The 14,501-nt window shown below is 40.3% G+C and overlaps 1 protein-coding gene across 4 annotated transcripts in view; it reads right to left on the bottom strand.

Moving 5' to 3' along the window:
• rap1gds1 (RAP1, GTP-GDP dissociation stimulator 1) overlaps positions 1–14,501 on the bottom strand; it is an 89,902-nt gene that overhangs the window by 36,201 nt on the left and 39,200 nt on the right. For 3 of the 4 annotated variants that reach the window (XM_067994495.1, XM_067994500.1, XM_067994497.1), the window contains 2 exons: positions 14,195–14,320; positions 8,282–8,428 (listed from right to left, as the gene is read on the bottom strand). In XM_067994495.1, the coding sequence (XP_067850596.1) occupies positions 8,282–8,428; positions 14,195–14,320 (273 nt within the window). The remainder of the gene's footprint in view (positions 1–8,281; positions 8,429–14,194; positions 14,321–14,501) is intronic. The other variant, XM_067994496.1, reaches the window with a different exon arrangement.

Here is a 14,501-nt window from a genome sequence, read left to right as displayed (position 1 = left end):
TTCATACAAACATTAAAGTAATCAATATCACAGCCAGATTTCAAAGCAAGTTTAAAAAAGTTTATTTTTTTTTTTAAAAAAAGGATTTTTAGTATGAAAATTTAGAATCGGAGAAGCATGCAGAACTAGAGAGCAGGCTTCTAGATGAATGTTAGATGTACAAGTAGCTGTAGGAAATGCTGCTTACAATTTTAGGTCGAGTTCTCTTCCCGGGTTCACTATGGAATTGCCTATTTGATTATGTGCATGTATCATCTTTTCCTTGTTTCTTCTCTTTAAAGCATAGTGCACAAACAAAGTGCCATTTCAAGTAATCTGGTCAAATCATAACCAAAATATTTTAAGAAGTTTAACATATCAAAGGGGAGAGCCTACAGGACCTGACTTAAATCTTGTTCACTCTGATGGATTGAAAGTCCGCTCATTCTCTCTCACGCACAGCTGTTAGGATCTTACACGCAATGAATTTGAAAAGTCTCTATCCCTGTGCTATTTAAATGTAAGTTGTTGAGTTGAAATTTTAAACAGTTAAATAAAAAATTGACTATCCAGATTGAGAAACTAATGAGCCAATTATAGGATTAACTGCAAGGATGTTGGCAAAACCACACAGCAAAAACACTGCCCCTAATTGGCAATTTTGTTTAGAGGAGCTGCAGCAACAACTGATGTGGGAAACAAATGGCAGAGTAATGGAATAAAAAGTGCTGAGTTGGGGGATAAAGCTCATTGTTGACTGGGGTATTGAGGAACTTTACTCTGATGCTAACACACTGTTCCATCCTCCAGCACCAATATTTCACTCTGCCGATCAAAAAAAAAATTAACGTTGAAAATCTAGAACTAAACATGCCCTTAGAATAGTAACCCTCCAATTAACGTTATAAAACTCACGTTTCCTGCTTACGCACTCTGTCTCTGTTCAGGTATTATGTAATGTTGGCAATGATTCAAATGCAAAGTACTGTTTGATCTTCAAGATATAGGCAGGTGGTGAGAAGTGTCTGTCTTTGTATTATTGTGCCAAAATCCTTGAAGCTAATCCTATAATTGGCTCCAAAGTTAGTTTCTCAATCTGGATCAATTTTTTTTTATTAGCTATTTAAAATTTCAACAACAACAACTTGCATTTATATAGCTCTTATGGTAGTAAACATCCAAAGGCACTTAATACAAGCACTAACCAGAAATATGTAGTTAGGGGAGATCGAAAATATAAAGGTTTTAAAGAGGCTTCTAAAATGGGGAGAGCGATAGCAAAGCAGAGCGGAGGGCTTTAGGGAGTTCCAGAATGAAAGGCTGATATGAGCAGGGGAAGGAAAGAGGAATGAGCTGGAGGAGCAGAAGGCACGTGCTGGCATTCAGGTTGCACAGACAGCAGTACAGCCTTGCCCTCCCGATTTATGAACAATTTTGAATTCAATGAAGTGGGGGTAGAAAAGCAATGGAGGCTGATGACAGGATGATAAATGGGGGGCGGGGGGGGGGGGGGGTGCGGCATAGCAGGTCCAACCTTTTGGAGCAGGGGCCGGACGCAAGGTCAAAACTAGTGAGTAAGTCATATATAATTACGCAGAAATGCAAGCCCCTCATACATATAAAATGAAACTCCCAAACGTTAAAATGAGATGCCTCCATATACAAAACATGCATGATCCCCCACACAGAAAAAAAATCAAGCCCTCCCGCTTCCTAAAGCTTGAAAACTGGGACCTTCAGTTTAAACTTCCCAGGCCTGAAGGATTGCTAAGGCCAATTCCTAGCTGATACAAAAACTGCGTTCCCTGATTAGGGAAGCAATGTTTTCAGTACTGCAGATCAAGGAAGTTTTAAAGGACTGAAGCACAGCCAAAACTGAAAATCGTTTTGTAGACAAGCGCAGAGCAAAAAAAAGTATTGGTGCTGGAGGATGGAACAGCACAGGTTAGCAATGGAATAAGTTCCTTGCAGGCCTGACAAAAGGAGCTGGTGGGCTGTATTTTATCCAGGCTCCATGTCAGACACACCTCCAGTATGGGACAGGATGTGGGCAGTGGAGTTTCAGATGAGTTGGGGCTCAGGATGTTGGCGCAGGAGAGCAGAGAGCTGATAAATGCACACAAGGGTTTAAATGATGGGGGTGAGGCATGGCTGGAGGTGGGTGTTTTTGCAAAGGCAGAAATAGGCAGTCTTGTTGATCAATAGGACATTGATTTTGAAGGTCAGCTTGGTCAAATTGGACACTGGGCCCCGAGTAAACAGCAGGGGAGGGGGATGGGATTGGAGGCTACAATGTGGAGTTGGCAGAAACCAAAAAGGGTACTCTCATTCTTGCCAACATTCATTTGGAGGAAATTTTGGCTTATTCACGATTAAACTTCTGACAAGTAGTCATACAGCAAAGTGGTGGTTGTGAAGTTGAAGATGGTACTTGAGTTAGAGGAGCGTGTTGACAGCATACATATGTTAAGGTGACCCTACAACTATGGAAAATGTTGCTGAGGTTCAGTGTGAACATGAGGAGTCAGAAGGAGCCAAGGAGAAGGCAAAGTAGATGTGCTAATAGGCAGGTGGAACTGGAACAAAACAAGGACAGTTGCAGGAGAAACTGAGTAACAGGCTATACCAAAAGGCCTAGGAGAGGGAGGGATAATGCCACGATCACAGTCACACAGAGGATGACATTAGGGACTTAGACAAGCAGCATCAGTGCTATGGACAAGGTGGAAACAAAGTTGAATGTATTCAAGGAGCTCAATTAATGAAGATAACTAAAATATGTACTCCTAGCTTTTTAATGTAATTATAGTGCAGTTATAGTGACACTTTTTCACTGCTTTCAAAACAACAGTATAGCTCTAAAGTCAGATCCCAAATTCACATTGGAGGTGAACAGTGTCAGATGTCTTGTGGAAAAGACCTCCTCCCACTATTTCAGTTCGACAGTGCATAGAATTATAACCCAGTGCGTATCAAGTCTATTTTAAAGGCTAGCTCAACACTGTTCAGACCTCTGGGACACTAAGTTAGCTCTGCTTCAGTTTATGAATATTTTGAGAAAGCAAACACTTGCAATACATTTAAAATTCTGTACCTGGGAACATAGCTGTGTGTCTCAGCACATGTGTGGTGCTTACTCCTAGCTGCAGTCAGGCAATGTAAACATGGTGCTGCTGCCTGTGAATTGACACTAACTACTCAGCTGAGGTTGGTAACTACAGTATAACCACAACCAAGACCCAGACAGAATGTGGTGGATAAGTCGAATTACTAAGCCTCTTTAAAGATGACCCCAACAAATAAAAAGCAGAAATACTCCTTAAAAATTCCAAGATACAAGAGAAAAATCAAATTTATGCATATTTCTTGAATATTTTGGATTCAATACTAAAATCTCATGACATCGTTGTAGTGTTAGCCGAGAGAAATGTCAAAGGCTATGTATGAAAGCAGCCAAATTAGGATTTTGAGGATGTTAATGACCATCTTCTGATTTTTAACTCAGCTACTGAAATTCTTAATTTACAATGGGATATTTAAACCAATATTTTTATTAACTTGATTGTCCACAAAATATCAAATGGAATCCTCAGGTTAAACCAGAAGTTGAACCATTAAGATGTAGGTTTCCAAGGACAACACTATCTACAGTAATATATAACTCTTTCATCTAGCACATCCATTACACTTAGAAGTGCATCACTTAGAAGCATCCCATATGCAAAACTGTGTCACACCTCCAATTATTTGGATCAAACAAGTTAAAAAAAAATAATTTAACAGATAAGGAACCCATCCATGAACAAGTAGCGTCGTAAAAGTATTAAAAAAGGAAGCTAGCCAATTTTACCTGTTTTTTCCCCTGACTTTGATGACCAAGACTCAGAGGAGCTGGAAATTTTGAAGCAGCTGTTTGGCTACAAACTTCTTTTAGCAACAGCTATTGGCTTCTATGAATGCAGTATGCTTATTTACAGCAATAGGACTTTGTCACCTTAAGTGTCCAGACTCCATTAAATACACCTTCACGTCAGCAGCCGACAGCTTTCCTCAACGCAGCCCCTTTACACCTATTGGCTTTATTATGTAATATACGATACAATGCTCCTGTCATTATAAAACAGCATAATCTGCGACTTATCACGAGCAATGCATGGGAGATCCACTTTTGCTCTGTAAAAGAATCAACAGAGCACTATCGAAAAGCGCATGCATCCCATCAGACCCATTCCATCTGGAATCCTTGCATGATCATTCCATCATGGACTCTTGATTCCCTTTCAGGAGCATTAAGTTCCTTCCTAACTTCTCTGAAAAAAAAAAATCAGCCAGTGTTATTAATATCACTATAACCTTCAATTCCCCTTCTCCACAAATATCAACTGATCCTGAATCAGCCACCTTTTCCCAAAGCACCTGTTCCCTATGTTTACTATCCTGTGAGGAGGAAAATAGGGTTGCCTAATCTCTAATCTTGCTTGAGGCTTGACAGTTTTGTGCTTCTGTCCTCTAATACTACGCTTATAGTCCAAGTTGAACAGCTAGCGTATTTCAATATCTTTCATTATTTTAAAGATCTTTAAAGTATTGCCCCTCAGTCGTCTTTTCTCCAGTGATAAAGATTGTCATTTGAGCCTTTTCACTTAACTTAGTCCCACAAGGCCTGGAACAATTCTGGTTACTTCTCTGAACTCTTAATGCATCTATCTCCTTTTTTGAATTAGGACGACAAAATTTGCAAGCCATGTTCCAGAAATGGCCTCATCGCTAATCTATAAAACGTCACTACAACTTGCTCTGACTTGTAATCTCCTCCGCAATGCATCCCAGCACCCAATCTGCCTTGTGACTACTTCACACTGACCAGATGCTGTACTGGCTGCACTGAATTAGGATTATCTTGAACCCATTTCCACACGGCAGTTAGCAAAGTGAACTTTTTCTTCCCCAAAAATCAGTCATAATCTGCACAATTTCACTAACTTTCTTGATATAACTGACCAGTAAATTTAAGCCAAAAATAATCTATCCTGAGAGGATAAGATTTTTAAAATATAATTGTAGGGACTTTAATAAAACTTTACAGGGCCTAATTCCTTTCGTTGGGTATCTAATTACAAATACATCACATTAGTTTGTGAATTGAAACTTTTCACAACACAATCCTACAATAACTTGAACTAGCAATGAAATGCAGCAGCAGAATTGTATTCCAGCACAATCTGTAACCTCATGGCCCAGCATATTCCTCTCACTACCATTACCAACCAGCCAGGGGATCAACCCTGATTCAATGCGGAGTGTAGAAGAGCATACCAGGAGCAACACCAGGCGTACCTAAAAATGAGTTACCAACCTGGTGAAGCTACAACTCAGGACTACATGCACGCTAAACAGCAGAAGCAACATGCTATAGACAGAGCTAAGTGATTCCACAACCAACGGATCAGATCAAAGCTCTGCAGTCCTGCCACATCCAGTCGTGAATGGTGGTGGACAATTAAACAACTAACGGGAGGAGGAGGAGGCTCTGTAAACATCCCCATCCTCAATGATGGCGGAGTCCAGCACGTGAGTGCAAAAGTCAAGGCTGAAGCGTTTGCAACCATCTTCAGCCAGAAGTGCCGAGTGGATGATCCATCTCGCCCTCCTCCCGATATCCCCACCATCACAGAAGCCAGTCTTCAGCCAATTCGATTCACTCCACGTGATATCAAGAAACGGCTGAGTGCACTGGATACAGCAAAGGCTATGGGCCCCGACAACATCCCGGCTGTAGTGCTGAAGACTTGTGCTCCAGAACTAGCTGTGCCTCCAGCCAAGCTGTTCCAGTACAGCGACAACACTGGCATCTACCCGACAATGTGGAAAATTGCCCAGGTATGTCCTGTCCACAAAAAGGACAAATCTAATCCGGCCAATTACCGCCCCATCAGTCTACTCAATCAGCAGCAAAGTAATGTAAGGTGTCATCGACAGTGCTATCAAGCGGCACTTACTCACCAATGCTCAGTTTGGGTTCCGCCAGGACCACTCGGCTCCTGACCTCATTACAGCCTTGGTCCAAACATGGACAAATGAGCTGAATTCCAGAGGTGAGGAGAGAGTGACTGCCCCTGACATGAAGGCAACATTTGACCGAGTGCGGCACCAAGGAGCCCTAGTCAAATTGAAGTCAATGGGAATCGGGGAAAACTCTCCAGTGGCTGGACTCATACCTAGTACAAAGGAAGATGGTAGTGGTTGATGGAGGCCAATCATCTCAGCCCCAGGACATTGCTGCAGGAGTTCTTCAGGGCAGTGTCCTAGGCCCAACCATCTTCAGCTGCTTCATCAATGACCTTCCCTCCATCATTAGGTCAGAAATGGGGATGTTCGCTGATGATTGCACAATGTTCAGTTCCATTTGCAACCCCACAGATAATGAAGCAGTCCGTGCCCGCATGCAGCAAGACCTGGACAACATCCAGGCTTGGGCTCATAAGTGGCAAGTAACATTCGCGCCAGACAAGTGCCAGGCAATGACCATCTCCAACAAGAGGGAGTCGAACCACCTCCCCTTGACATTCAACGGCATTACCATCGCCAAATCCCCCACCATCAACATCCTGGGGGTCACCATTGACCAGAAACTTAACTGGACCAGCCATATAAATACTGTGGCGACAAGAGCAGGTCAGAGGCTGGGTATTCAGCGGTGAGTGACTCACCTCCTGACCCCCCAAAGCCTTTCCACTATCTATAAGGCACAAGTCAGGAGTGTGATGGAATATTCTCCACTTGCCTGGATGAGTGCAGCTCCAACAACACACAAGAAGCTCGACTCCATCCAGGACAAAGCAGCCCGCTTGATTGGCACCCCATCCACCACCCTAAACATTCACTCCCTTCACTACCAGCGCACTGTGGCTGCAGTGTGTACCATCCACAGGATGCACTGCAGCAATTCACCAAGGCTTCTTCAACAGCATCTCCCAAACCTGCGACCTCTACCACCTAGAAGGACAAGAGCAGCAGGCTCATGGGAACAACACCATCTGCATGTTCCCCTCCAAGTCACACACCATCCTGACTTGGAAATATATCGCCGTTCCTTTATCGCCGCTCGGTCAAAATCCTGAAACTCCCTTCCTAACAGCACTGTGGGAGAACCTTCACCACACGGACTGCAGAGGTTCAAGGTGGTGGTCAAGGTGAATCAGAATGGGCAATAAATGCTGGCCTTGCCAGCGACGCCCACATCCCACGAACGAAAAAAAATCTACAAAATTTAGCAATCACTTTTGTTTGCTTAATCTAGGTATCACTAAAGTTGAGAAACGTTCAGCTGACCTATAATGACGACTAACTTCTGGTCAACTGATGGGCAAGACCAAATTCTACCACCCTGGCAGCTGCACTGGTCATAAGAGCCAGAAATATGCCTTTCATCTGGGTTAGAAATCAATGTCATTGTTTAAAAAAAATTCATAATGACGCATAAATTCACAAGTGTGAATTCACTAAAGTACATTGTAATACAGACACACACCCCGCAATTCTGGAGGTTATAGTCCAGGCAGCCAAAAACATTAGGAAACATTGTCCTGACCTTATTTTGCTTTTTACTCCTTAAAGATTGGAGGGACAAAGGCTTAAGTACTAAAATGAAGTCACTGAAGTTCACTTGAATAAGTAAGTCTAATGAAGAGATGGCATTGATAAATATTCTTTTGATTATACAGTAGTCACTAACTGAAATTCAGTACATGAAACAGTTTCCAAATGTAATGCACTGCAACAGTATCACTGACACTGCGTGGTGATGAAGCAGATACCAATAGAAAGATTAACCTTCATGACACTGTGCAGAAAACCTCTTGACTGTTCAAAAATGGAATAATTTCATGGGGCACTAATTAGATCTTGTTTGCAATCCATAGCAAGAAGTTTTTTTTCCCCAACTCCTCTTTTCCCTCCAGAAGATGTGGTTATTTTAAACAAATCCAATTTAAAAAGTTAAAATCAAATTGGTTTTTCTTCTGAACATTAAGCGCCAACATTGGGGATAAGATATTGTTGTTTGTGCCAGTCAAGGATCTTATTGTGGTGATAAAAAGCAAGAAATTACAAAAATAAGGAGCAAAAGGTAGGGAAATAGAGGACAAGACAAAACATTCACGTCAAAGGTCAATGGTTTTATATTGAATAGTTTTGGTTTTTTTTTAAAAAAACTATCACGTTACACTAACTATCGAATATGAATTATGTTTGCTTTAAGATGTACATATGCAAACTATAAACATTTTTCTTTTTAGTTTACCATTATCATTGCTATAGTTCAACAGGAAGCCACAAAAGACAGTCAAGAGCTTCTGATTGGCCGCATCAATATTACTGCATAGTGTCTGTAAGTGGTCAACTACTATCTGCGCGCCACCAGATAGGTCAACTGCACTCCTGCCCTCATCTGCAAAACAAAGAATTAAATTAAAAAATCTACAACACAAATATAACTTCAAAAAAGACATTGTGAAAAGAAAGTAAAATGCTTTAAAAATAAAAAAAAAACAAGCACTATTCATAAAAAAACTGTAATAAAGTCACAAGTTGCCTTCTCAGCAAACCTGTAAAAAATGTTCAATATAATAAAATTAATACAATTTTGGAACTGAGAGTCTTATAGGAGATTACGGAGGCAACAATCGTCAAGAATAATGGTTTTCACCAGGACTCTAAAGCACTTAAACTAGTTTACTGCTGAACATTTACAGGAATTTTTTTTTAAAGTGCATATTGATTATAAAGAGACAAAATAAATAGCATATTAATAGTTTTAAATTTAAAAAAAATACCTCTCCCCATTGTTGCTCACATCCAAGGTGTTTTGAGAAGGCAAAACATTGCAATGCAAGGTCTGTCTAAAGTGAAATGCTGTACTATCCTGCAGCTGCATCACTCAATGGTCCAACTGTCAAGACAACTTACTACAAAATCAAAGTAGCAAAATAGAACATAAAATAGCTATGGGACTTGAACCTGCAACCTTTAGACAAGGAAATCAAAACAATTATGTTAAAGACTATAAATGAATTGCAATCTTTTGACTTGTATGAAAACAGACATTAACCTGCTATTACAAACTAATTTTGTTTTCTTCGTAAATAGACACTAGAATTAAAATGGACTAGATCATCACTGAAGTGAACATGGCAACAAGAACTTCTTGAAAACTTACATGTGAACAAATGTATTTAATTCTGGTTTTTCCAACAAGTGGATTTTACTGCATCTTGGTTTCGCAAATGCTTTTGATGATGCCCAACCATATTGTCAGCTGCCCATCAATCGAAAATCTTACCAACATTAACAATGATGCCTCTCCTTTTTAGTACAACAGGAAATTTATCCATCCTCAACATTTTCCAATAGGATTTCCACAGCTCAAACTTGCAGTTTTGTGTTAGTATTTAGTCTAATGGGGATAAGGCTGAGGTTATGTCAAGTAAATTGATTAAAGAGCCATCATTAAGAAGCAATCTATGTCCATAACTTTTCATGATTTGGATCATTTTTTTCGCAACTTCCACAGAAGGAGCTGCCATAGATATCCCTGTTGGGCTGGAAAAGTCCTTGGTGAGGTACTGAACCAGAAATGGTTCATTGAAAAAATTAAAGAAAGGTTCTCTCAAAGATATCCTGCATTCAAGTCAAAGTTCCAGGCTGTAAGCTTGAACCAGTATTTCATATATAAAACCTTTAGGCCAAAACTTAATTCACAATAAACCTGAAAGCTATAAGTACATCAAAGATTTAGCTCAAATTGAATTTGGTATGCGTGGTTTAAAATGTTTTCCATTTTTGATAAAATATACAATAGATTTAATCTATCTACATTGTGGTCACTGAATGTGGCAATGGTTTTGTGAACTGCATTCCTTGCCATTGAGAACTGATTAAAACAAACTGTTTATTTGAGAGAGAGAGAGAGAGAGAGAGAGAGAGAGAGAGAGAGAGAGATTGGGGAGTACTTTATACACAAAGTATTCCTGCAGCCTCTCTCCTTTATATTGTCAAGTAGATCAAAATAATCATTTTGTCAACTTCGGGGAAGGGGGAGGGGGAGGAGAAAGAAAGGGGGGTGGGAGAAAGATGGGAGAGGAGGGAGGAGGGGAAAAAGAGGGGAGAGAGGGAATCCAGAAAGTACATTTTATTAGCAGTATGAAATACACAAACATTTATAATAACAAAGCATTTTAGTCAATCTTTATTAGCTGTGGTCAAAGTAAAAAATAATTCGACCATTTTCAGTGGCAGTCCTGTACATCGAACATTTCATAACAATTATCCAATCTTCTGTTTAAGAAAGACTACTTACCTTATAAGGACTTCTTCATTTTCAAATCAGAGGCAAAGAATTACATACCATTTACAGCACAGAAATAGGCCATTTGCCTCAGCAGGTCTGTGCTGGTGTTTTATGCTCCACACAAGCCTCATCTCACCCTATAAGCATATCACGCTGTTGGAATGAGGTTATGACTTAATGCTATTCTTCAGGGACAATGCTCATGCATTTTTCACTTTTACTTCATGCACTGAGGTTTCAATTGGTTTTGTCTTACCACCCTAGAAGATTACAAGTATCCATTGCCCAAATTTATTTACAGGGACCCAAGAAAATAGCCAAGTAGAAGTGCAGAGTTTTGAGGGTGCCTTTTATTTAAAGAATGATCATGAAAGATAGGCAATCTTTTTCTCATTATTGGAGTCCATCACACATTGCTAGGGACTGACCGAGTTGTGAAATCAGGACAGGAAAGTGGGGGGGGGGGGGTCAGGGGGGGTGGTGGAGAAGAGAGACCCCACAGACTCCCAACACCAGGATTGATCTATTAGAGCAAGCATCTGCACTAAATTCAAACAGTAACATTTGGAGAAAAGTATGCTGGTTGGTCCAGGTCACATTTTTACAGTTACTTTAAACCTAGTTCAATGAAAGATTCCTGTGGAGGGAGATCTGTTAGAATGCCCCTTTACTGAGCTTAAAGTTTCCTTCCCAGAGATATGACAGAAGTGAAGGATGTGCTCGAGTAGACATTTACCAATCTGTTTGAAAACTGATTTCCTTTGGGCTTATGCCACGAAGAGCTGACAAGATCACGAGGAGATTTTAGTACAGTCAACATAAAAAGCAAATACTCTGCAAATAGCAATATCACGGAAACAGCATTCCAATTCAGATGGACGTACTGGGAGACAGAATGAAGGCATAATCTCCCAGTGCGAATGAAAATGGGACCTAACCTTTATTTGGAACTAGAGGTGTGGTCAAAGTATAGTTTGATCAGAATACCAGGTCACAAGATACACATGGATCAGGAAGGTCATTTGGCCCACCTTAATTCATCCATCCAGAAGATCTCCGCACTCTCTCTAGCGTGCAGAGACCAGAGCACCAGCAAAGCAGTCTTACAGAAGAGTAATTTCAATTCACAAGAGCCAAGAGATTCAAAGTGAGAATAACTGAGTTGAAGAACTACACTAGAAATCCCATGAAGCAAACACAGGAAGCAAGAGTATCAAGCGTCCAGACCCCTTCAATGAAACCTGAAATCAACATAGTTCAACTGGAGTGCATCAGCTGTCAAGTTGTTTACCTCTGACAAAGAGTACGCTGAGAGGGTTATCCCAATGCTGAAGTGTCAACGGGCAATCAGGACTACATCCTGACAGGGATTGCAAGTGAGAGCGCTGTGGCTTCACATGGCTAGGGATGTCTCAGGCAGTCATGTTCAGACTCCAGGCCACTACAGATTTCACTGAGGCTGTAGAAGGCTGATTGAGTCCATGCTCAAACTGGGATGTGATTCTATCCTCTTCCTCTTGGTCAAACTCAAAAACCCAGTTACCTTCTAGAGGTGGGTCGCTCAGACACAACCAGCAAATACTGCAGTGATTTTGGTTCTGATGAGGAAAGTGATAATCAGAGTGACAAACTGAGGAGTTTATTGTTTTAAATCCTCTAGACATGAGCCGCTGCCAGTGAAAAGGAACTAGTCTACTCTCGGTGTGCAGATTCAGGGCACCTGAATATCCCCCCCCCCCCCAAGGACTCAAAGGAGCAGAAAAAGGGCAACCTTGAAGTATTTGAGACAGCGGGATAAGAAAAAAATTGTGACTTTTGTGACATACTCTCTCCAGCACTGCTCTCATCCGCTGGCAAAAGGACCCCTAAGGCTCCTGATCCTCTCACTGTTGGACCTGTTTCTAGAAAGTTAGCTGAAGACAATGGACAGTCTCAAAGGGTCCAAGTGGAGAATCCCAAGGAAATTTTGCTGACTGCCATGACTTGCTTTAATTGATACCTGAAAGAGTGATTATGACCATCTGCAATTGTGAAGGTACAATGTCTGAAGGCATAATACATCAGTTAAAACTTAAATAAAACTTTGATGAATTTTCAGCCAGAATAAGCAGGTGCCAATAGTCTGCAGAGGAAAATAAGCTAACAAAACATGCAGCAAGGAAACGGCAGGCTAGAATGTTTTCCCAAGTTGAAGCAAGGCAAACTGAAACATGGCACAGGATATTCTACAACACTAGGACGTTATCCACATTACCTTTCCCTGCAACACAGAGGTGGGGCCTCTCTCCAACAGTGTGTGGAGGATGTTAAAAACAAAAATGCACTCATAACAAGCTAGGTAAAATTTGTCATGATTGTTAAAGGGATGGATGCAATGGTGCTGGAGATTGAAGTTTAGACTATGTCTTCTACTTTTAAACTGCTACAACGATTCCATTCTGTTTCTCTTTGCAAAAGGCATTTTTGATATTAACCACTTCATGGTATTCTAGTCACCTCGCAGGTGATTCCAATAAGACACATTGCCCTGACCGTCTATATTTATCAGGCCATTGTATATGTAATAGTACTGAATACATTGAGTTTAGTTCTATACAAATGGATGTTAACATCGCCACAAGCATTTAGTCAGTGCATACATCCCGGCCATCCTGCATCTGTTGACTGAAAAAGAATTTGACACTTTAACATGAAAGCAAGCAGGAAATAACAGGTTAAAACAGAAAAATTCACTAAATTTATCTCTTAATCCATAACTGTATTCCTAACATGTACACAATTCCCTTGATTGACAGGTGGAAGCATTAGTCTGATCACTTGACTATCAGTGGTCATTTGATTCATCATATATGTACAGGAATATTTACAAATTTTATAATTTTGCCTATATTTCAGCAAGTTGTCTAAACCACTGTGCACCATGAAGTGTAGGATTAAGGATTACAAAGCTTTGGAGGCTAAATATATCATAGCACACTGGGGAAGGGGGGCGACAATCAAAAGCACGCAGATTATACAAAGAATTAAAACATTTATTTTGTGCAACATCAGTCAGTGTGAAAACTGGTGCATCAATAAAACCAACAGCACTTCTGTACCAACCCTATAGATTTCACATCTTAATTGTGTTAACCATGATTCAACAGTAGCAAAACTGAAAGGACAAAGTTATGCATCTTGTATTAGCAATTCACTACCAGATTTTTTTTCTTAAACTCAGCAAATTGTTATGATCTGGAATGCATTGCCTGAAAGGGCGGTGGAAGCAGATTCACTAGTAACTTTCAAAAGGGGAATTGGATAAATACTTAAAAAGGAAAAATTTGTCGGATCATGGGGAATGAGCAGAGGAGTGGGATTAATTGGATGGCTCTTTCAAAGAGCCAGCAGAGGCAAGATGGGCTGAATGGCCTCCTTTGTGCTCTATGATTCCAAGAGTAAACAGGCTACTGAGAAACAAAATCACCACATAGCTCTGATAATAACACAAGAACATTAATACATCAGTCCTAGAGCATTAGAACATATTCAGACTGATTGTGGTAGGAGTCTTTAATTAAAACAGAATGTCTCCAAAAAAAATAGTACTGTATGAAGTTACTAAAAGTAAATTTTGATCACACCTAATGCTAACATGTATATTAATTTTACAAGGACTCAAAAACCTCCTGGCACATTTATGCACATGCTGCTAAATATGGATTTTTTAAAATATTGAGCGATAATGACTCGATGATTCATAGGTTTTATTTTGGCAGTAAAGTATTAGTACCATTAGCTCTCTGCTAGTAAAAAGGATTTGTTAAGGGTCCTAAATATGGTTGTGAATATCACATCATTGCAATACCATATTCATTTTGGACTTACGGCTATCATAGCAAATGTTCCCCAGGGCACGTCCTGTTTGAAGAAGCACTTCTTGATCTCTGTTGTTCAACAGCTGAACCAAAGGTGGAATCAATGCTGTATCCACACATGGGTTTCGCATGAATTCTGTAAACAGTATGGACATCTAGTTAAGCTATTGCTCAAAACAAGCCCTTTGAGTTCAGTACTGAGTTCTTAATTGAGCATTTGATGATGTGGAATTCACATAAGTTTCAATATAAGCAATTGTCTTGAAACCTGAGTATAATATCTGTATATCTTCTAAACATACCTTTTCCACTTAAAA

This window comes from Heptranchias perlo, chromosome 1 (genome assembly GCF_035084215.1).
Source record: "Heptranchias perlo isolate sHepPer1 chromosome 1, sHepPer1.hap1, whole genome shotgun sequence".
NCBI classification, from domain to species: domain Eukaryota; kingdom Metazoa; phylum Chordata; class Chondrichthyes; order Hexanchiformes; family Hexanchidae; genus Heptranchias; species Heptranchias perlo.
The sequence above is the reverse complement of the archived record's forward strand: the minus strand, read 5'-3'. Positions and strand labels throughout refer to the sequence as shown.